Here is a 24,626-nt window from a genome sequence, read left to right as displayed (position 1 = left end):
AGTCTACTCCTGACTGGTCACCTTGCACAGCGCCATATTTTTCTAATGGAAACCCTGAGGGTTCTTGTTTTTCATTTTTCTTGGAATAGAACCACCATAATATTAATCAAATTAATTAAGCAAATTTTCTTAAAATCAATCCCATATATTTTATTCTTCCAAAAAAGGTTTTAAATTCTCTAGTACTGTCAGTAGTTGCTAGGAGTGGTGGTAGGAGTCAGGCGCAGAGAGCAGAGGTAAGGAACTGTGTGTTTATTAAATAAAACACAACACGATCGACGCCAACACAACCGGCGTGAAAAAATGCAAAGTGCCCAGAACAGGTGCACAGCATGCATAAAAATATAACAATAGTAGATCGCCAGCACATCCAAATACAAAACACAACCCGACGCTAAATAATCCCGCACAAACCTGGGCGGGCTAACCAGGCTTAAATAACCCAAAATCAAAAGACCCAAATGAGGAACAGGTGCAAACAATAAGACATACCAAACGAAAAGGAAAAAGGGATCAGCGGCGGCTAGTAGGCCGGTGACGACGACCGCCGAGCGCCGCCCGAGCAGGCAGGGGAGCCACCTTCGGTGGGATTCGTGACAAGTACAGCCAATATTAAAAACTGTAAAATGCTTCTCAAAGATGCCCTCTGGTGGTCAAACTAGCACTAACTAGCATTAATGGTAACAATGGCTGACACTTAAATAACATGCCCTAGAATTCTGCGGCAGCCCGCAAAGTGTGCTGCAGGACGACGCAACTTTTACAGGAAGAACCACTGTACCAATAATAAGCATGTTCTTTTTCAATGTATTAAGGTAAGCAAAGTTGATTATTTAATTCAAATGTATAAAGACAAAGTCATATGATAAACTATAGGCAAGATAAATAAAGTTGAAACATTATTAGAATTTGAGCACCTTTGTAAGCTAGCTAGCTAAATAGAATAATCTAGGCTAGTTTAATGTCTGCATCATTGAATGTCCCAAGAACACAGTGGCCTCCCTCATTCTTATATGGAAGAACTTTGGATCCACCAAGACTCTTCCTAGAGCTGGCCGCCCAGCCAAACTGAGCAATCGGGGGAGAAGGGCCTTGGTCAACGAGGTGACCAAGAACCCGATGGTCACTCTGACAGAGCACCAGAGTTTCTCTGTGGAGATGGGAGAACCTTCCAGAAGGACAACCATCTCCGCAGCACTCCACCAATCAGGCCTTTATGGTAGTGGCCAGACGGAAGCCACTCCTCAGTAAAAGGCATATGACAGCCCGCTTGGAGTTTGTCAAGAGGTGCCTAAAGGACTCTCCAACCATGAGAAACAAGATTCTCTGGTCTGATGAAACCAAGATTGCACTCTTTGGCCTTAATGCCAAGCGTCACGTCTGGAGGAAACCTGGCACCATCCCTTCGGTGAAGCATGGTGGTGGCAGATTCATTCTGCGGGAATGTCTTTCAGAGGCAGGTACTGGGAAACTAGTCAGGATCGAGAGAAAGATGAACGGAGCAAAGTACAGAGAGATCCTTGATGAAAACCTTCTTCAGAGCGCTCAGGACCTTAGACTGGGATGAATGTTCACCTTCTAACAGGAGAACGACCCTAAGAACACAGCCAAGACACCGCAGTAGTGGCTTCCCTGAGTGGCCCAGCCAGAGCAGTAACGTAACAAAATGTGGGAAAAGTCAAGGGGTCTGAATACTTTCTGAATGCACTGTATATATAGTCAGACAAGTCCACATTATATTCACATATTTTAGAATTTGATAATAATTTGAATATCAATGCATTGGCATAGCCTAAAAAAATAATCCTTCTTAAAGTTTGTCATTTATTTTTAGTTCATTTTTTCCACTTTTGGCATGCTTTCTAGAGGGGGGGGGGGGGGGGGGGTGTTCTATATTAGTCCCTATATGTACAATTTTATACAATTGTATAACATTGAGGTCCTTTAAAATTACAATTAATTGCTTGAAAAAGTCCCTTAATTAAAGTCCTTGAATTTGACTTACCAATGTCTGTTTAAACCCTGCTTAAAGGATGTATTGTCATGATCGTCAAAAGGAGTGGACCAAAGCGCAGCGTGGTAAGTGTTCATCGTATTTTATTTACCTCAGAACACTACAAAAAAAGGAATAAACAATGAATACGAACGTAACGTCTTGTAGGCTAAACAAGCAGTACAAAATAAAGATCCCACAACTACAGGTGGGGAAAGGCTGCCCAAGTATGATTCCTAATCAGAGACAACGATAGACAGCTGCCTCTGATTAGGAACCATACTCGGCCCAACACAAAGAAATACAAAACATAGAATGCCCACCCCACACCCTGACCTAACAAAATAGACAAATAACCCGTTTTCTCAGGTCAGGGCGTGACAGTACCCCCCCCCCCCAAAGGTGCGGACTCCCGGCCGCAAACCTGAACCTATAGGGAGGGTCCGGGTGGGCATCTATACTTGGCGGCGGCTCTGGTTTGGGGCGTAGCCCCCACACCGCCCGCTGATCCCCCCGCTTCTGTGTCGCCAGAGGAACCAGACCGTGGATCATTGCCGGAGGCTCTGAACTGCCGACCGCCGCTGAAGACTCTGGGCTGCGGGCCGCCGCTGAGGACTCTGGGCTGCAGACCGCCACTGAAGACTCGGGACTGCAGACCGTCGCTGAAGACTCGGGGCTGCAGACCGTCGCTGAAGACTCGGGGCTGCAGACCGTCGCTGAAGACTCGGGGCTGCAGACCGTCGCTGAAGACTCGGGGCTGCAGACCGTCGCTGAAGACTCGGGGCTGCAGACCGTCGCTGAACACTCCGGGCTGCAGACCGTCGCTGAACACTCCGGGCTGCAGACCGTCGCTGAAGGCTCCAGGCCAGAGAGCGTCTCTGTAGGTTCCGGACCGGGGACCGTCGCTGCAGGCTCCGTGCCATGGATCGTCACTACAGGTTCCGCTCCATGGATCATCACTGGAGGCTTTGTGCCATGGATCATCACTGGAGGCTTTGTGCCATGGATCATCACTGGAGGCTTTGTGCCATGGATCATCCCTACAGGCTCCGGGCCATGGATAATCACTGGAAGCTTCGTGCCATGGATCATCCCTCCAGGATCCTTTGCCATCCAGGATGTCCTCCCATGTCCAGTCCATCGGCCCACGCTGCTTGGTCCTTTGGTGGTGAGAGCTTCTGTCACGATCGTCAAAAGGAGTGGACCAAAGCGCAGCATGCTAAGTGTTCATCGTATTTTATTACCTCAGAACACTACAAACAAAAAGGAATAAACAATGAATACGACCGTAACGACTTGTAGGCTAAACAAGCAGTACAAAATAAAGATCCCACAACTACAGGTGGGGAAAGGCTGCCTAAGTATGATTCCTAATCAGAGACAACGATAGACTAGGAATTAGGAACCATCGGCTCAAAACAAAGAAATAGACATCATAGAATGCCCACCCCACCCCACACCCTGACCTAACCACATAGAGAAATAAACCCTCTCTCTCAGGTCAGGGCGTGACATGTATAGTCCTAGACCTTTGTTGTTGTATAGGTGGAGTTATGGACAATTTGCATATGTTCCTCTAAGTACACTGCACAAAAATAATAGTACTATTTCTTTCAAACCATTTAGAAATGTTGTTCCCAATGTCACACATTGGCCCTATTATGTATAGAAAGACCCAGGTCTACCACATGATAAGATAAATATGCAGGTAGGTACCACTTTGGTGCCTGTTTCCATTTTTTGAAAGCTTGCATCACATTGCAATTTGAATTCAAATGGATGTTCTCCTTTTGAAAGGGAAAGAAGGCAAATTACAAATTTTGCCTCTCGGCATTTATATTGCCTTATCAACAGTATGCTTGTAAGCAGGGGGTGGGTGGGATATCAGCCGGTGTCAGTTCCACCGCTGCAGGGGCTGCTGCCTGTCAGACTACGTGGTTGCTATTCAAATTGCAGTTGCAGCAAAGGTAATGAATAGCTGACCCGACCGACCTGTGGTAATTGGGGAGCCGTAGGGAGCCGTAGGGAGCCGTAGGGAGCCGTGGCAAGCTGCTTGGGGATTGAAGTTAAAGGTAAACTTGGGGCATGGTGGAAGCTCTCCTATGATTTAGAACCGACACTGGTTATGTTAAGTTGTCATCTTGGTAGCTGAACTCCCGTTCGAGGGTGATGGCTGTGCGTGCATATGCATGCGTGTCTGTGTGTCTTGATATCATGGAGGATCAATCCTTGCATAAGTAGCTCTTGCTTTGAATTTGAGAGTGGTTACATTTCTCCAGGCCCATCCCACAGCTTTTTACCAAAACTGCTTTGTTATTGTTTCAATTAAGGATTCCAGCTTTAAGCTAATTCCAGCCCTGATTATGGCAAAACAATAAATATTAGACATGGTTTCTTTAAACCATGTCTTGAAAGAAAACCCTACATTGTCATTGTTAGACCTTGCCTCAATAACTATTCAGCGAACTGCTATAGCTCGCTAAACGTATTCCGTCTTCTCCACACTTAATCAATTAACCAGTTGTTATTACCCCAAGAATTATTTAATCGTCTCTGTGAGCTTTATTAAAAACTGTAACGAGGAATCAGTTAGGCCTCTCATTGATTATTTTGGTAAATATGAAGAGCTCTGATGAATGGACTAAAATAGTCTTATCCTCTTGTTTAGTGACGCTGTAAATAAGCCTAATTGTGTCGACTCTGAAGTTGTTAATTAGGGTAATTTGTCTTAGTGCCTACTGTAAATGCATGGAAAGAATGGCGCGGGCATGATGCAGCAGCCTACGGTAGCTTTGTCTCGATGCAAAGAGGGAGGAAAGTGGGTGAAAAGGAAGGGATCTGTCTTCCAGTGAGATGATCCATAAGTTCTCCTGTTCGTTCAGTCTGCCGCAATTAGAGTAGAGCAGAGGCAAGCAGAGATATTTGGTTACCAAGGCAGCCCTGACTTATTGCTTAGTGACAATGACAACAACAAAATTGAACACACATTTTCAACTGCCTCTCAGAATTTTTTGCTAAACTCTTTAGTACTAACAGTACTGTAGCAGCAAGCAGGGACAGGAGCATAATAGATAATAACACTGTAAGCCTTTGTGTTAACCTGGACAGAGATCATATGCATATGTATGATATTGGAGATTCAGCTAGTGTGTCCTTGGCCTTCTCCTTCTAATCCTCCTCCTCGGTTGTGGTGGTGATAGTGATGTGATGATGTTGATAGTCATGGTAGTGATAGGGTTGTGATGGTGGGGAAAGTGATGGGGTGGTGGTCATAGTGGTGTGATGGTGGAGATAGTGATATGATGGTGGGGATAGTGATGTGATGGTGGTGACAGTGATGTGATGGTGGTGATAGGGAAGTGATGGTAGTGATAGGGATGTGATGGTGGTGATAGTGATGTGATAGTGATGTGATGGTGGTGATGTGATAGTGATGTGATAGTGGTGTGATGGTGGTGATAGTGATGTGATGGTGGTAATAGTGATGTGGTGGTAGTGATAGTGATTTGATAGTGGTGATAGTGATTTGATAGTGGTGATGTGATAGTGATGTGATAGTGGTGTGATGGTGGTGATGTGATGATAGTGATAGGGATGTGATAGTGATGTGATGGTGGTGATAGGGATGTGATAGTGGTGATAGTGGTGTGATGGTGGTGATAGTGATGTGATAGTGGTGATAGTGATGTGATGGTGATGATAGTAGTGTGATGGTGGTAATAGTGATGTGGTGGTAGTGATAGTGATTTGATAGTGGTGATAGTGATGTGATAGTGATGTGATAGTGATGTGATAGTGGTGTGATGGTGGTGATGTGATGGTAGTGATAGGGATGTGATAGTGGTGATAGTGATGTGATGGTGGTAATAGTGATGTGGTGGTAGTGATATGGATGTGAACGTGGTGATAGTGATGTGAATGTGGTGATAGTGATGTGATAGTGTTGATAGTGATGTGATGGTGGTGATAGGGATGGTGGTGATAGGGATGTGATAGTGGTGATAGTGATGGTGGTGATAGGGATGTGATAGTGGTGATAGGGATGTGAACGTGGTGATAGGGATGTGAATGTGGTGATAGTGATGTGATAGTGGTGATAGTGATGGTGGTGATAGTGATGTGATGGTGATGATAGTGGTGTGATGGTGATGATAGTAGTGTGATGGTGGTGATAGTGATGTGATGGTGGTGAAAGTGATGTGATAGTGGTGATAGTGATGTGATAGTGATATGATAGTGGTGTGATGGTGGTGATGTGATGGTATGGTGGTGATAGTGATGTGATAGTAGTGATAGTGATGTGATAGTGGTGATAGTGATGTGATGGAGGTGATAGTGATGGTGGTGATAGTGATGGGGTGATGGTGATAGTGGTGTGATGGTGGTGATAGGGATGTGATGGTGGTGATAGTGGTGTGATGGTGGTGATGGGATGTGATGGTGGTGATAGTGGTGTGATGGTGGTGATAGGGATGTGATGGTGGTGATAGGGATGTGAATGTGGTGATAGTGATGTGATAGTGGGGATAGTGATGGGGTGGTGGTGATAGTGGTGGGGTGGTGGTGATAGTAGTGTGATGGTGATGATAGGTATATGATGGTGGTGATAGGGATGTGAGGGTGGTGATAGAGATGTAATGGTTGTGATAGGGATGTGATGGTAGTGATAGGGATGTGATGGTGGGGATAGTGATGAGGTGGTGGTGATAGGGGTGTGATGGTGGTGATAGTGGTGTAATGGTGGTGATAGTGGTGTGATGGTGGTGATAGTGATGTGAGGGTGGTGATAGGGATGCGATCGTAGTGATAGTGGTGTGATGGTGGTGATAGTAGTGTGATGGTGATGATAGGTATATGACGGTGGTGATAGGGATGTGAGGGTGGTTTTGAGATGTAATGGTTGTGATAGGGATGTGATGGTAGTGATAGGGATGTGATGGTGGGGATAGTGATGGGGTGGTGGTGATAGTGGTGTGATGGTGGTGATAGTGGTGTAATGGTGGTGATAGGTATATGACGGTGGTGATAGGGATGTGAGGGTGGTTTTGAGATGTAATGGTAGTGATAGGGATGTGATGGTAGTGATAGGGATGTGATGGTGGGGATAGTGATAGGGTGGTGGTGATAGTAGGTGATGGTGGTGATAGGGATCTGATGGTAGTGATGTGATGGTGGTGATAGTGGTGTGATGGTGGTGATAGTGATGTGATGGTGGTGATCACACAGTAGCTCTAAACACACTGTAGCTCTAATCACACAGTAGGTCTAATCACACTGTAGCTCTAATCACACTGTAGCTCTAATCACACAGTAGCTCTAAACACACTGTAGCTCTAATCACACTGTAGCTCTAAACACACTGTAGCTCTAATCACACAGTAGTTGTAAACACACTGTAGCTCTAATCACACAGTAGCTCTAAACACACTGTAGCTCTAATCACACAGTAGGTCTAATCACACAGTAGCTCTAATCACACAATAGCTCTAATCACACAGTAGGTCTAATCATACAGTAGCTCTAAACACACTGTAGCTCTAATCACACTGTAGCTCTAAACACACAGTAGTTATAATCACACAGTAGTTCTAAACACACTGTAGCTCTAATCACACAGTAGTTATAATCACACAGTAGTTCTAAACACACTGTAGCTCTAATCACACAGTAGCTCTAAACACACAGTAGTTATAATCACACAGTAGTTCTAAACAAACAGTAGTTATAATCACACTGTAGCTCTAAACACACTGTAGCTCTAAACACACTGTAGCTCTAAGCACAGTGTAGCTCTAAACACACGGTAGTTATAATCACACAGTAGCTCTAAACACACTGTAGCTCTAATCACACTGTAGTTCTAATCACACTGTAGCTCTAATCACACTGTAGCTCTAAACACACTGTAGCTCTAATCACACTGTAGTTCTAATCACACTGTAGCTCTAATCACACAGTAGCTCTAAACACACAGTAGCTCTAATCACACAGTAGCTCTAATCACACTGTAGTTCTAATCACACTGTAGCTCTAATCACACTGTAGCTCTAAACACACTGTAGCTCTAATCACACTGTAGTTCTAATCACACTGTAGCTCTAATCACACAGTAGCTCTAAACACACTGTAGCTCTAATCACACTGTAGTTCTAATCACATAGTAGCTCTAATCACACAGTAGCTCTAAACATACTGTAGCTCTAATCACACGGTAGTTCTAAACACACTGTAGCTCTAATCACACGGTAGTTCTAATCACATAGTAGTTCTAATCACACGGTAGTTCTAAACACACTGTAGCTCTAATCACACTGTAGCTCTAAACACACTGTAGCTCTAAACACACTGTAGCTCTAATCACACGGTAGTTCTAATCACACAGTAGCTCTAATCACACAGTAGCTCTAAACACACTGTAGCTCTAATCACACGGTAGTTCTAATCACACAGTAGCTCTAAACACACTGTAGCTCTAATCACACAGTAGCTCTAAACACACTGTAGCTCTAATCACACGGCAGTTCTAATCACACGGTAGTTCTAATCACATAGTAGTTCTAATCACACGGTAGTTCTAAACACACTGTAGCTCTAATCACACGGTAGTTCTAATCGCACAGTAGCTCTAATCACACAGTAGCTCTAAACACACGGTAGTTCTAATCACACGGTAGTTCTAATCACATAGTAGTTCTAAACACACAGTAGTTCTAAACACACAGTAGTTCTAATCACACAGTAGCTCTAAACACACAGTAGTTCTAAACACACAGTAGTTCTAATCACACAGTAGTTTTAAACACACAGTAGTTCTAATCACACAGTAGTTCTAATCACACAGTAGTTCTAATCACACAGTAGTTCTAAACACACAGTAGTTGTCACGTCCTGACCAGTAATAGGGGTTATTTGTTATTGTAGTTTGGTCAGGACGTGGCAGGGGGTGTTTGTTTTATGTGGTTCGGGCTATGTATTTAGGTAGAGGTGTTTGGTTTATGTGGTCCGGGGTTTGTTAGTCTATGGTCTATGTTAGTGTATTTCTATGTTCTGTCTAGTCTATTGTAGTTCTTTGTTTAGTTAAATTGGGGTTGGACCTTCAATTGGAGGCAGCTGGTTATCGTTGCCTCTGATTGAAGGTCCTATAATTAGGAGTTTGTTTGTCATGGGATTTTGTGGGAGGTTGTTGCTGTGTATAGCTTTGTGCCTTACCGGCCTGGTCTTTGTCGTTGTGTTTTTTGTATATGTGTTTGTTTTGGTTTTCCTTCTTTGTCCTTGAATAAAAAAAGATGAGTATACATTTTCCTGCTGCGTTTTGGTCTAAACCCTACGACACCCGTGACAGTAGTTCTAATCACACAGTAGTTCTAAACACACAGTAGTTCTAAACACACAGTAGCTCTAATCACACAGTAGTTATAAACACACAGTAGCTCTAAACACACAGTAGCTCTAAAACACAGTAGTTATAATCACACAATAGTTTTAAACACACAGTAGTTCTAATCACACAGTAGTGCACAAATGTTTTTTTTTACATCAGCAGAAAATTTACTGTCATAGGGAAGTGCGTGTGTTTGTGTGTGTTAAGGTGAGAGACGCTGCAGGAAAGCCATTTTGTTAGTCCCCACAAGGTCAAATGCTATTTCTAGGGGGTTTAGGGTTAAGGTTAGAATCAGTGTTAGTGTGAGAATTATGTTTTGGGGTTAGGGTGAGGTTTAGGGTTAGGGCTTAGGGAAAATAGGATTTTGAATGGGACTGAATTGTGTGTCCGCACAAGGTTAGTTATACAAGACCGTGTGTGTGATATGTTCTGTTGTAGCAGGAAGAAGGGAGCTTCACACGTCACTGGAACATGCTGATGGGTTCTGTGTGTGTGTGTAAATATTTTTGTGTATCTACCGCTCTGCCTGGCTGAGAGAGAGAGAGAGAGAGAGAGAGAGAGAGAGAGAGAGAGAGAGAGAGAGAGAGAGAGAGAGATGACCAGAGGTGTTGGCTCTACCTCTACTATTGTTTTGCCTTTAAGCTGGGTATGTACTTTTCTCATTATCTCATCACCAACTGACACTGGGCACCTAGTGCTTTTTGGGATTCGTGTCCTCTGATTCGTGGAATGCATTATGACCTAGAGTAGACCTTGCCTGGTTAAACCAGCCTGAACACAACACTCACTATTGTTTGACTTGAAAGCAGCATTCAGACTGGTTTAACCATGCTATGTTAGGAGGCCTACTCCCGTTCAACAACAACAACACGCTGTGACTCATCATCAGTCCGTGTGCGTCACATAACAAACACAGGATGTTAGCTAGGCTATATACTCCAGCCAATGATGTCATCACGATTATTCTCCCTCCCTTGTCATTAAAATGAGAGAGAGGCTGTGTCCTAAAAGGCACCCTATTCCCTATATAGTGCACTACTTTTGACCAAAGCCCTGTGGGCCCTGGTCAAAGATAACGCACTGTATAGGGAAAGGTGCAATTTGGGAGGCAACCAGAGTATAATGAGCTTAGAGCTTGACTCCCTGAGTCCATCATCTCTAGCTCTTCTCTGCTAGGGGACTGTAGTACAGGCAGCCAAGTGCATTGCAGGCACTCCATGTTATTCCATATTCATGAGAGAAGAAGACTGAGGGGAAATAGATAAGAGAGAAAGAGAGAGTAGAGAGAGAGAAGAGAGAGAGGGAGGCAAAAGAGGGAGGAGAGGGCAAATACACAGAGAGAGGGAGGAGAGAAGAGCGAGAGGGAGGAGAGAGGGAGGAGAGGGCAAATACACAGAGAGAGGGAGGAGAGAAGAGCGAGAGGGAGGAGAGAGGGAGGAGAGGGCAAATACACAGAGAGAGGGAGGAGAGAAGAGCAAGAGGGAGGAGAGAGGGAGGAGAGGGCAAATACACAGAGAGAGGGAGGAGAGAAGAGCGAGAGGGAGGAGAGAGGGAGGAGAGGGCAAATACAGAGAGATAGGAGAGAGACAGAGGGATAGCGAAATCAGAGAGAGGAGATGAGAGAGAGGAAGGGGGAGGGAATAAGTAATCATTCCCGTTTGTGTTTCAAAGGGGCATCCCAGTTGCCATGGAAAGTGGAGCTAATCATTTCAGGGTGGAGGGTTCGGTTCAATGAATCAATTGGTGCCTGTAACAGCGTATACCGTTGGGGTGGGGGGTTCTGCCGTATCGCGCCAGCTTATATGTCAATCAACAGATCCCTAAGCCGGTCGGGCCCTCATCAGTTTGTCGTCTCATCTGTGTTCTCTCTTCTTCTTCTTTGTCTTCCTCTTCTTCCTTTCCTTTCTCCTCCTTTTTCCAGGATCTGGATTTTTATGCCCTTGATGGATCCCTCTATAAGCCGGCCACTTAGCGATCAGTTTGTCGTCTGTCTCATTCTTCCTCCTCTTCCTCCTCCTCCACAAGTGTCATCTAAAAATTCTCCCCTCCTCCCCACTCCCCCATCCTCCCCCCAGTGATTTAGCTGGCTACTTGGAGTAAACCACTACCAGGGGAGGGGGCGGAGGCGGAGGAGGAGGAGGACAGGGGCCATGTAAAAATTAAAACAAATGAAATTACCCTGAGAAAATATTGTGTGTCGGGCTGGCCTGTTTCACCGAGCTAACGGCATGTTGGGGGGAAAAGAAAAGGGTATTTATCAAAAGTCTATGACTGTTTACTACTTACAGAGAAACAGAGAGAGAGAGAGAGAGAGAGAGAGAGAGAGAGAGAGAGAGAGAGAGAGAGAGAGAGAGAGAGAGAATGTAATAGCCCTGGGCAGGAGCACATATTGCTAATACACATGTACGTGTACTTGCATGCACACATGCACGCACCCACACACACAAACTCCCTCTAGTGATCTAGCTCAACAGCCTAGAGTGCAATATGAGACTTTATGGTATTTAGGACAGTGTGGCAGTCCCCATTGTAGGGTGTAGTCACACAGCACCTGGGTTAAACAGTTGTGGAGAGGGATGGCTCCTGTTGGGCATCGTTCACCCACAGAGACTGTTGTTTTACCTTTTCTCTCCTTTCTTTTTATTTATTTATTTTCTTCCCTTCCTTCCGCTCCTCCTCTACCCTCTTCTCCTCCTCTCCCCTTCTCTCCTTCCTTACCACCTCTCCTCCCTCCCTCCCTCCCTCCTTCCTATCCTACCTGGCAGTAGGACATGGCAGAGACTTTGTCAGCCTGGCAGAGTAGAAGTAGAAGCCTCCTGGATGCGTCTCAAATGGCAACATATTCCCTATAGTGTATTACTTTTGTCTAGAGCCCTATGGGCCCTGGTCGAAAGTAGTGCATGCACTATATAGGGAATAAGGTGCTATTTGGGATGCATCATCCTCGCTTTGATCCCATTTCCTTAAAAAATATATTTTTTATTTAATTGTGGTTTTTAGACAATAGACATAGACAATTTAATAATTCACAGACATGGATTTACTAAACTATACATTACGTTGGCTGGGACTTTAATGCCCAACCTTCAGCATAGAGAAAAAAGACGAATAAAGACAAAAACACTAATGCCTCACTTCCATTTCCAACCCGTCTGCAGGCCCACTTCGGAAATCAATAAAAGTCCTCCACGCCTCGGCAATTCAATCGGAGATTTGATCCAATCGCAAATTCATTATATGCAAGGGGATACAAACGAATACTCCCCCCACCACCTCTCGCTCCCTTTCTCTGTCTCTCTCTTTCTTTCTCTCTCTGTATCTCTCCCTCTCCCTCAGGTAACTGGATGTTTGTTCCTGACGCTGTCCGCCCCTCAGTCCTGGAGTGGGCCCACTTCTCCAGGCTTATCTGCCACCTGGACTCCTGTCTGACCCTGGCTTTTGTGCGGCAACGCTTTTGGTGGCCTACCATGGTTCCAGACGTCTCCGCGTTTGTCGCCGACTGCACAATCTGTGCGCAGAAGAAGACTCCACTGGAAAGCTCCGGCTGGTCTCCTTCAACCACTGCCTGTCCCTCACTGCCCCTTGTCTCACGTATCCCTGGACTTTGTTACAGGTCTCCCCCATCTGATGGCAACACCGCCATCCTGACAGTAGTGGACCGGTTTTCCAAAGCCGCCCATTTCATTCCTCTCCCCAAGCTACCATCTGCCAAAGAAACGGCCCAGCTCATGGTGCAGCACGTCTTCTGGATCCACAGACTCCCGGTGGACATGGTGTCCAACCGGGGTCCCCAGTTCTTGTCCCGGTTCTGGAAGGCGTTCTGCACACTCATTCAGTCGTCAGCCAGCCTGTCCTCCGGGTTCCACCGTCAGTCCAACGGCCAGTCGGAACGAGCCAATCAAGACCTGGAGATGACTCTTCACTGCCTTCTGCCAACCCCACCACCTGGAGCCAGCAACTCAATACCCTCCGTATACATCCCACTTTTCATGTATCCAGAATTAGACCTATGTCTTACAGGCCTTTGTCTCCTGTTTCCAGGCCCCACCCCTCTCCCCCATCTCATCGACGGCCAACCGGCGTACACGGTGAGGCGCCTCCTGAAGGTTCGAACGCGGGGCTAGGTACCTGGTTGACTGGGAGGGTTATGGCCCGGAGGAGAGGTGCTAGGTCCCCGTTAGGGATATCCTGGACCCAGGCCTCATCGCTGAGTTCCAACACCGGCACCCCGGTCAACCAGGTATGCACCCAGGTAGGGCGCCTACCTGGTGGGGGGGTACTGTCACACCCTGATCTGTTTCACCTGTATTTGTCTCCACCCCCTCCAGGTGTCGCCCATCTTCCCCATTATCCCCAGTGTATTTATACCTGTATTCTCTGTTTTTCTGTTGCCAGTTCGTTTTGTTTCGTAAAGCCTACCATGGTTTTTCCCGTGCTCCTGTCTTTCTCTAGTTCCTGTTTTCTAGTTTTCCCGGTTTTGACCATGCTGCCTGCTCTGACCCTGAGCCTGCCTGCCGTTCTGTACCTTGTCACACCGCCCTGGATTATTGACCTCTGCCTGCCCTGACCCTAAGACTGCCTGCCGTTCTGTACCTTTTGACTCTGATCTGGATTACTGACCTCTGCCTGCCCTTGACCTGTCGTTTGCCTGCCCCCCTGTTTTTGTAATAAACTTTTGTTACTTCAAAACTGTCTGCATCTATGTCTTCTCCTGAGCCTTGACACTAAAGAGTGGTTTATGTTGAGGGAGAGTGAAACAAATTCTCACCTCTTCCTCTCGCTCTCCCTCTCTTTCTGTCTCCAAAAGTAGTAGACTATATAGAAAATAGGGTGCCATTTGGGACGCAGTAGTAGTGATGCGTAAGCCAGCGTCCTTGACACACCATAGTAGAAATGCCCACAGGGTCGATTTACAGCTATTGGAAATGCCACCTAATTGTGAGAACTTCCTTGTCTTGTCATTTAGCCGTTTATATCAAAGGGGCTCATGCAGATAGCGATACATGGAAAAATTGTGTTTTTTTGTCACACCATCATTAGGAGTAGCATAGCAGTGAGTCAGGCGGTGTTATCATGTGTGCATACCAAATGGCACCCTATTCCCTATAAAATGCACTACTTTTGACCAGAACCCTTTGGGCCCCAGTCAAAAGTAGTGCACTACTAACCCTATGAGCCCCAGTCCAAAGTAGTGCACTACTAGCCCTATGGGCCTTGGTCAAAGGTAGTGCACTACAGAGAGGTCACGGTGGGGTAAGAGAGAGCGAGACCCAATGCTGTGAGACCCTGTGTGTGTTTGTCTGCCTGCCTGCCTGTCTGTCTGTGTGTGTGGCATGTCTGTGAGAAAGAGAGAGTGAACGCATAAGAAACCCATCTATGATGGGGTTATTATGCATAAAACTTAATGCTAATATAAATCCACGCCATCTGTTTTTCAAATCACACTAATTCAAGGTCACCTTAATAACAACCTTCACTTATATCATGTCAGCTACCTCACCAATAATCTAATTCTTTAAAGGGGCAATCTGGGATTCAAACAATAAGTGACCTTGCCACTTTTTGGTAAACAGTGGGTTGTGATGGAGTAAGACAGTTGAACTAAGCTCATAAGTTATTTAAAAGTTATATTTTTAAAGAATAAATGGCTATACTGTGGGGCTCCGGTCTAAGGCACAGCATCTCAGTGCTAGAGGCGTCACTACAGACCCTGGTTCGATTCCAGGCTTAATTGATTGGGAGTCCCATAGGGAGGTGCACAATTGGCCCAGCGTCTTCCGGGTTTGGCCGGGGTAGGCCGTCATTGTAAATAAAAATGTGTTCTTAACTGACTTGCCTATTTAAATAAAAAAAGACTGTATGTCATTCATTTGATAGTCCAAAAACCTACCGCTGGCTACCCATCTGTCTGTAATGATGGCAGACTGACACACACACACATACAGACAACCCCCCAACCTATGCCTCCCGCAGCTACACAAACTACACTTTCATTCACAAAATCCTGGCACATTCAATCACTCACACACTGACTGCCAGTAAAGAGGAAAAGACAGTGTGTGCTGAATGACACAAACAGCGTGGCTAGCTTTCACCCTAATGGTATTTTGTCTACATCCCAAATGGCACCCTGACTTATTTCCTATATAGTGCATTACTGTTGACCAGAACCTATGGGGATCCTGGTCAAAAGTAGTCACTTTATAGGGAGCAGGGTGGCATTTTGGACGCAGCCTTGTCTGAATCGATGACTTGGGGTTATGACAGACAAGCCTTTCTCTCTCTAAGTTTGTGTCCCAAATGGCACTCTATTCCCTATATAGTGGACTTCTTCTATAGGATCTGGTCAAAAATAGTGTACTACATAGGTCTAGAGGATAGGGTGCCTAACCACTCGACTATAATGAAACATCACATAATGTCAGCCATGAGAGATGTTTTGCTGCCAAAGAGACAGGCACAAGACCTTTCAAAATAATTCCAGAGACAAAAATGACATTTGAATTTAAAGAGGAGACAGCCTAGAAGACTGATCCTAACACTTAACACATCTGGAGTCTGACATACATCATCACGAGGTCTAATCTACATAATTGTTTTGTCTTTTTGGACTGTCAGCAACTTCTAGGGCCGTATATAGCACATATACAATATATTACATGGTGTGCCTGCCCCGTGTGTCTCAGTTGGTAGAGAATGGTGCTTGCAACACCAGGGTTGTGGGTTTGATTCCCACAAGGGACCAGTACAAGAAAGTATGAAAATGTATGCAATCACTTATGTATGTTGCTCTGGATGAGTGTCTGCTAAATTATTAAATGTTTTTTTTTAAATACAAAGAAATAGATCATGTGTCTTGCCCAGATGGGTAACGATTGTGAGAATGGTGTTTTGGAATGTTGCAGATTTGCAGCCTGGTCTCGTAACATAGTAAATGTAAATCCAGGACTCTCAAATTAGTATGATATGTTACGTTTGGTATGGTTACATAAGACAGATGGTTACTTAAGGCAAAAATTCAAGTTGGGTGGTTGCGAATTTGAATCTCATCACCGGCAAATGTAGGTATTTTAGCTAATTAGCAACTTTTCAACTACTCACTACTTTTTAGATATTTTGCAACTACTTAGCATGTTAGCTAACCCTTCCGTTAACCCTAACCTTAAAGCTTTTAGCTAACCCTTCCCCTAACCTTAACCCTTTAACCTAACTCCTAAAGGTAACCCTAACCATAACCCTAACACCTAGTCTAAGCTAGCTAACGTTAGCAACCTAGCTAGAATTCGTAACATACACTATCAAATTGGCAACATATAGTGCGTTTTGCATATTCGTAACATATTTACATTTAGCAAATTCATAACATATCATATGAAATGGGTGATGGACATCCACAAATGAATACATACTATACTATACGAAATGTAACATATCATACATAGTAAGGTGTATCAGATTGAGATATGGCATCACTGATGGTCCCAGAGGAACTGTGTTTTTTGGAACGTTATAGATATATTATCATTGTAGGCCTGTCATTGTCATTTTTCTAGAGGAGGCTAGTCTGATTATGAGAATAAAAAGGTATAAGTAGTGAAGTTTAAAGTGATGATAATGAAGTAGGGTAATATGAAAAAAATCTGCAGTCACTTCAAGTTAAAATCCTGAATGCCTAAAGACCCATTTCCCGGCAGCGTCATGAAAAGTTGCGCACAACGTTCGTCATCAGATAGCTCTTAGTTTAGCTAGCAGTAGATAGGATCATACAGTATGCGACTTCAAATGTAGCTCGTGCAAGTTAACAAACTGTCATGACTTCCGCCGAAGTCGGTCCCTCTCCTTGTTCGGGCGGCGCTCGGCGGTCGACGTCACCGGCCTTCTAGCCATCGCCGATCCACTTTTCATTTTCCATTTGTTTTGTCCTTGTCTTACACACCTGGTTTCAATTCCCCAATTACTTGTTCATTATTTAACCCTCTGTTCCCCCATGTTTGTTTGTGAGTGATTGTTTATCTGTTCATGAATGCGCACGTTAGGCTTGTTATACTGGGTTATGTTAAACCCTTATATATATATTTCGTGTTAGTTAGTTCCGTGTGCTTTTGGGTCGCCAAATAAAAGGCTCCGTTTTGCTACCAACTATCTGCTCTCCTGCGCCTGACTTCCTACAGCCCTTCACGCATACCATTACACAAACACCTAATCAGATGGTTATCATCTACAACATTGCAAATGTCATCAGAGGATTGATTACCTAGCAAGCCAGCGAGGCAAAGTAAAATATCACAAATAGAGCTAAATAAAGCCAGAAGAATAATATACTTGTTGAACATAGCTATAGCCATAAGTATTGTGTGTTTTCATGGTCATCACTCACTCACTGTTAAGTTTGTCAAGGTCTCGACATCAGCGTTAGCTATCCTGCTAGACAGTTTATTAATTTCATCATTCAAAAGTGACGTTTGATGGTAAACAGAAAATGGCTCTATACCACACCAAATCTAAATATAATGTATTATTCACTTGATACATTATGTTGAACATAGGCCTATATACTGTAACTTATGTAACCAGTGGTACAATGTAAAGCTGTGTAGAACAGCAATGGCACTAGGATCAGCTTCCCCTCCCCCAAGCCTAACATTAACCATTAGTGGGAGAATTCCAAACTGACCCAAGGGGCAACTTCACCCTACCTCAACAAGCTCAGACCTGAGACGTTCTCTCTCTTGTACATTTGTTATTTTGTTAATCGCTGATACTATTTACCGACACGAGCTCCCTAGTTCCATAACAGAAGGCTTGATCAATTGAACATGTTGCAATCCTCAAGTTATTTGTTGATTGACGAACATTCCAAGACCACCAGATGTTCATAAGTTGCCTATGTTATTGTGTGTTCATACTGTTTCACCCCTCCTAGTACCGTTGTAGTTAGTAAAGTTCAGTTTATCAGCACGCTAGTTTCAGTACCGCAGACTGACAGCTTAGTTTAATTTTAGCACCATGGACAGTGACCTAACCCACAGAGCCCTGGTTTTGCACTTCCTATATGTACAGTATTTAAACAATTTTTTTTAACCTTTATTTAACAGTAGTATAAAGGTTGGTTTTATTTGAGGGCTATATACTTTCAGTACAGCGGACAGAAGTTTCTTTCAGCACCATGGACAGCAGCCCAAACACAGTAAGCTTACTACTTACTACTAGCTTCAGGACCCACGGACTGACAGTTTCAGCACCCTGGACAGCGGCCTAACCTACAGCACAGCGCCCCCGCCCTACGTCACCTCTGTCTGGTCGAAAACGTTGGAAGGGCAGATAGTGCAGCTGACATACTGTATACGTTGCTGCAATATCACATTCTGATCTGTCTCTCCGATCTAATATTGCTATCATTCCTTGTAGCAAGGGCAGCTCGAGCATGGCAATTAATTAAATCCACTGGAGCGCGAGCGAAAGTGAGGGTGATCAAAGTTGTTCCTCATTAGCATATTGACAAAAGCTAAATCAATTTACAGTTTGCCTTTTATACTCTTAAGATTGCCTGCCTGCGTCTCTGTGGATTTGTCTTCTGCGTGCAGGTCCTTAATAGTCCTGTGGGTAGGCCTAAAGCCTGCTATTCACCTTGCAATGAAGAAAGCTAAAGAAAATACATGAATAGTGAATAGGCCTACCGAAGCAAAGTTTGTATTGAATGTGAGATGTCTAGTCCTTTGTATAGCGATGTGAATACAAATCTCAAATCAGCAAAACGTGAGGTGAATGACAACAACAACACTGGCATATACACGATTTATCCAAAAGTATGTGGACACCCCTTCAAATTAGTGCATTCAGCTATTTCAGCCACACCCGTTGCTGACAGGTATATAAAATTGAGCACACAGCCATGCAAACGCCATAGACAAACATTGGCAGTAGAATGTCCTTACTGAAGAGCTCAGTGACTTTCAACGTGGCCACCTTTCCAACAAGTCAGTTCATCAAATCTCTGCCCTGCTAGAGCTGCCCCGGTCATCTGTAAGTGCTGTTATTGTGAAGTGGAAACGTCTAGGAGCAACAACGGCTCATCCGCAAAGTGGTAGGCCACACAAGCTCACAGAACAGGACCCCCTAGTGCTGAAGTGCGTAGCGCATAAAAATCGTCTGTCCTCGGTTGCATCACTCACTACGAAGTTCCAAACTTCTTTTGAAAGCAATGTCAGCACAATAACTGTTAGTCGGGAGCTTCATGTAATGGGTTTCCATGGCCGAGCAGCCACACACAAGCCTAAGATCACCATGTGCAATGCCAAGCATCGGCTGGAGCGGAGTAAAGCTTGCCGTAATTGGATTCTGGAGCAGTGGAAACGCGTAAACGCGTACTCTGGAGTGCTGAATCATGCTTCACCATCTGGCAATCCAACGGACGAATCTAGGTTTGGTGGATGCCAGGAGAACGCTACCTGCCCCAATGCATAGTGCCAACTGTAACATTTGGTGGAGGAGGAATAATGGTCAGGAGCTGTTTTTCATGGTTTGGGCTAGGCCCCTTAGTTCCAGTGAAGGGACATTTTAACTCTACAGCATACAATGACTGTCTGAACGATTCTACACTTCCAACTTTGTGGCAACAGTTTGGGGAATGCCTTTTCCTGTTTAAGCATGACAACGCAATTTTTATTTCCTAAGTGGAACGCACAGATTCACTCACTGACACATACAGTTGAAGTCAGAAGTTTACATACACTTAGGTTGGAGTCATTAAAACCTACCGATCCTCGACTTCGGCGATGTCATTTACAAAATAGCCTCCAATACCCTACTCAATAAATTGGATGCAGTCTATCACAGTGCCATCCATTTTGTCACCAAAGCCCCATATACTACCTACCACTGCGACCTGTATGCTCTCGTTGGCTGGCCCTCGCTTCATACCCGTCGCCAAACCCACTGGCTCCAGGTCATCTACAAGACCCTGCTAGGTAAAGTTCCCCCTTATCTCAGCTCGCTGATCACCATAGCAGCACCCACCTGTAGCACACGCTCCAATTCCTCCTTCGGCCGCCTCTCCTTCCAGTTCTCTGCTGCCAATGACTGGAACGAACTACAAAAATCTCTAAAACTGGTAACACTTATCTCCCTCACTAGCTTTAAGCACCAGCTGTCAGAGCAGCTCACAGATTACTGCACCTGTACACAGCCCATCTATAATTTAGCCCAAACAACTACCACTTCCCCTACTGTATTTATTTATTTTGCTCCTTTGCACCCCATTATTTCCATTTCTACTTTGCACTTTCTTCCACTGCAAATCTACTATTCAAGTGTTTTACTTGCTATATTGTATTTACTTCACCACCATGGACTTTTTTGCCTTTACCTCCCTTATCTCACCTCATTTGCTCACTTTGTATATAGACTTATTTTTCTACTATATTATTGACTGTATGTTTGTTTTACTCCATGTGTAACTCTGTGTTGTTGTATGTGTCAAACTGCTTTGCTTTATCTTGGTGTTACGGCTGTTGTCTGAAGGAGTGGACCAAAGCGCAGCGTGGTAAGTGTTCATTATTATTTATTAAACAAATGAAACACTATAACGAAGACACAAAACAAAAAGCCAAACAGTTCCATCAGTTAACGAAATACAAAACAGAAAATAACTACCCACAAAACACAGGTGGGAAAAGGCCGCCTAAGTATGATTCCTAATCAGAGACAACGATAGACAGCTGCCTCTGATTAGGAACCATACTCGGCCCAACGCAAAGAAATACAAAACATAGAATGCCCACCCCACACCCAAATAACCCATCTCTCTCAGGTCAGGGCGTGACACTTGGCCAGGTCGCAATTGTAAATGAGAACTTGTTCTCAACTTGCCTACCTGGTTAAATAAAGGTGAAATAAAATACATAAATAAAATAAAAACTCATTTTTCAACCACTCCACAAATGTCTTGTTAACAAACTACAGTTTTGGCAAGTCGGTTAGGACATCTACTTTGTGCATGACACAAGTCATTTTTCCAACAATTGTTTACAGACAGATTATTTCACTTATAATTCACTGTATCACAATTCCAGTGGGTCAGAAGTTGAATGTGCCTTTAAACAGCTTGGAAAATTCCAGAAAATTATGTCATGGCTTTAGAAGCTTCTGATAGGCTAATTGACATAATTTGAGTCACTTGGAGGTGTATCTGTGGATGTATTTTAAGGTGTACCTTCAAACTCAGGGCCTCTTTGCTTGACATCATGGCAAAATCAAAAGAAATCAGCCAAGACCTCATAAAGAAATTGTAGACCTCCACATATCTGGTTCATCTTTGGGAGCAATTTCCAAATGCCTGAAGGAACCACGTTCATCTGTACAAACAATAGTACGCAAGTATAAACACCATGGGACCACGCAGCCGTCATACTGCTCAGGAAGGAGACGCGTTCTGTCTCCTAGAGATGAATGTACTTTGGTGCGAAAGTGCGAATCAATCCCAGAACAACAGCAAAGGACCTTGTGAAGATGCTGGAGGAAACAGGTACAAAAGTATCTATATTCACAGTAAAACAAGTTCTATATCGACATAACTTGAATGGCCATTCAGCAAGGAAGAAGCCACTGCTCCAAAACTGCCATTAAAAAAGCCAGACTATGATTTGCAACTACACATTGTGACAAAGATCTTACTTTTTGGAGAAATGTCCTCTGATCTGAAGAAACAAAAATAGAACTGTTTGGCCATAATGACCATCGTTATGTTTGGAGGAAAAAGGGGGAGGTTTGCAAGCCGAAGAACACCATCCCAACCGTGAAGCACCGGGGTGGCAGCATCATGTTGTGGGCAAGCTTTGCTGCAGGAGGGACTGGTGCACTTCACAATAATGTGGTGCACGTCACATAATTTTCCATCATGAGGCAGGAAAATTATGTGGATATATTGAAGCAACATCTCAAGACATCAGTCAGGAAGTTAAAGCTTGGTCGCAAATGGGTCTTCCAAATGAACAATGACCCCAAGCATACTTCCAAAGTTGTGGCAAAATGGCTTAAGGACAACAAAGTCAAGGTATTGGAGTGGCCATCACAAAGCCCTGACCTCAATCCTATAGAAAATCTGTGGGCAGAACTGAAAAAGCGTGTGCAAGTCAGGAGGCCTACAAACTTGAATCAGTTACACCAGCTTTGTCAGGAGGAATGGGCCAAAATTCACCCTGAACAAGGCATTTAACCCACTGTTCCTAGGCTGTTATTGTAAATAAGAATTTGTTCTTAACTGACTTGCATGGTTAAATAAAATATATATATCTGGTAATGAATCGATGACATTCGTATTATGCCACAATATCAGAGTCTCAAACATTCTGCTGTGTCATAGATAGGCAAATTATATGTGTGCTGAAATTCAATGGTTCTCCTTATACCATAACTGGTATAATATAATGTAGGTTGATGTTTGTCATGAGTTTTGTCCTGGACAATGAACTGAGCGATTTTCACTTACTCTATCTGCAAAGTCAAAATTTGATATATTGTAAAAAATTCATGAAAATTAAAATGAGCTTTTGGTCTTAATTTAAGTTTAGGGTTAGGCATTAGGGTTAACTGTGTAGTTAAGGTTAGCTTTAAGTTTAGGGTTAGGCATTAGGGTTAACTGTGTAGTTAAGGTTAGGGTTAGATTTTAAATCAGATTTTATGACTTATGGCTGTGCCCGCTAGTGACCACTCTGCAAAGCTACCTCCAGAACAATATTAATCACAAAAAACGCTAACCTGCTTATAGAATAGGACACTTCTTCTCAACGAGTAACAGGGTGGCGTTGAGGGAACATGTGCGGGAGGAGTTCGCACTGTGCATTGCGAGAAACCGACAGCAGAGAGGGAGACAGGCTCGAGAGAAAGCGCATGTGTGATTCCGCTCTCCATGCAGGCAGCCCACCACTGGCAAGCTCCCGTCATCTTATGTGTGTAACGTCTCTACTGCCGACAGCCGTACGTACCAGCGTCCGCCGGCACTGCGGGGGAAAATTCAACCCATAATGGATTGCTAATGAACGGAGCCTTTCTTTTTCTTTTCGTCTTGTTTTTCCCCCGACTGTCATCTTCTTCAATGTCTCTTATCAGTTTTTAACCAAAACAAAATGAGGATTTCTTGTGACCAGTTTCTATTGATATTGTCTGTCTTTCGGGGACTCACAATGGGGGCTTTCCCAAGCAGTGTACAGATCGGTAAGTGTAGCCTACAGCAGTGCTTGACAATCAAAAGGGCATGGACATTTGCCAGTCGGGTTATGAAGCGGTGAATAAGGTCTTGTTTTTATTATAGTTTCTGTGACTGTGTTAGGAAATAGGCTACTTGTTCGTCATTCATGATCACATAACATTGACATTGCAAAGTAGAATTGACTGAGAATTTAAAATCGCCGACACAAACCTATTACTGTATTAAAATTACAATTTCAATTTGTTCCTAGTTGATTCAATATTTTGTCTCGCATGTGCACAAGGGAAACATGTATTTATGGTCATACATAACGGTTCCAGTGCGGTCCTCAGCAGCCGGTGTCCTTTTAAAGCTCCACTGCAGCAGTAGCCTAGTGCTCCGAGCAATGACTGGATGCTTCGCTTGGTCGGAGCGAATGGATCAGCAGCGGGAATTCTCTCAAAGTGTGTGTAGCCCTGCTGCAGAGTGCACACTCGCCCCTGTTAGATTCAGAAGACTCCGTTCTGCTTTTGCATAAACCCGTTTGTCATAGTCATACTGTTTCATATGTTGCTGGCTGGGTTCTTTGCCACTGAGAAAACACGAGGAGCGCGTTTACTCAATCTAGAGCCTCTATCCGAACCCAGCTAAAGCACTGACTATATGTAGCCTAAAAGCCGCGCCGTAGTGGGATCTCTGGATCTCTGCTAGTGTCAAGTGCCCCCGGTCTTTTAGCCTTTAACTTACGGTGTTGGCCGTGGCCCAAAAAGGAACCGTAAATCCAGTGCATTAATATTACTGCTGAGTCGATCGAATTGGCTTATTTATAGCTCAAGCACATCCGAACAAATCATGCTGAACGCAAATAATTCGGAGTCGAATGATATCTCTCCGTCGAATAGTAATTTTGAACTTAATATATGTGTGGTGTGTTTTAAAGGTATATTCCAATGGGCCACATTTCTATTCAAGCTTGGTTGACCTTTTACGATTTCCAGGCAGGGTCCTTTGGGAGAGACAATGTGTTGAGGTTATTGGCTGTGTTAAGGTTATTGGCTGTGTTAAGG

General features: G+C 44.2%; 1 protein-coding gene across 5 annotated transcripts in view; it reads left to right on the top strand.

The window, feature by feature from the left end:
* The first annotated feature begins 23,231 nt into the window (after positions 1-23,231).
* Positions 23,232-24,626, top strand: part of LOC106603719 (glutamate receptor 4) — a 205,718-nt gene continuing 204,323 nt past the window's right edge. For all 5 annotated transcript variants that reach the window (XM_014197748.3, XM_014197742.3, XM_045717277.2 and 2 more), the window contains exon 1: positions 23,232-23,585. In XM_014197748.3, the coding sequence (XP_014053223.1) occupies positions 23,498-23,585 (88 nt within the window). In that variant the 5' untranslated portion in view covers positions 23,232-23,497. The remainder of the gene's footprint in view (positions 23,586-24,626) is intronic.

The sequence above is a fragment of the Salmo salar genome, chromosome 04, assembly GCF_965601325.2.
Source record: "Salmo salar chromosome 04, fSalSal1, whole genome shotgun sequence".
Lineage (NCBI taxonomy): Eukaryota > Metazoa > Chordata > Actinopteri > Salmoniformes > Salmonidae > Salmo > Salmo salar.
The sequence above is the reverse complement of the archived record's forward strand: the minus strand, read 5'-3'. Positions and strand labels throughout refer to the sequence as shown.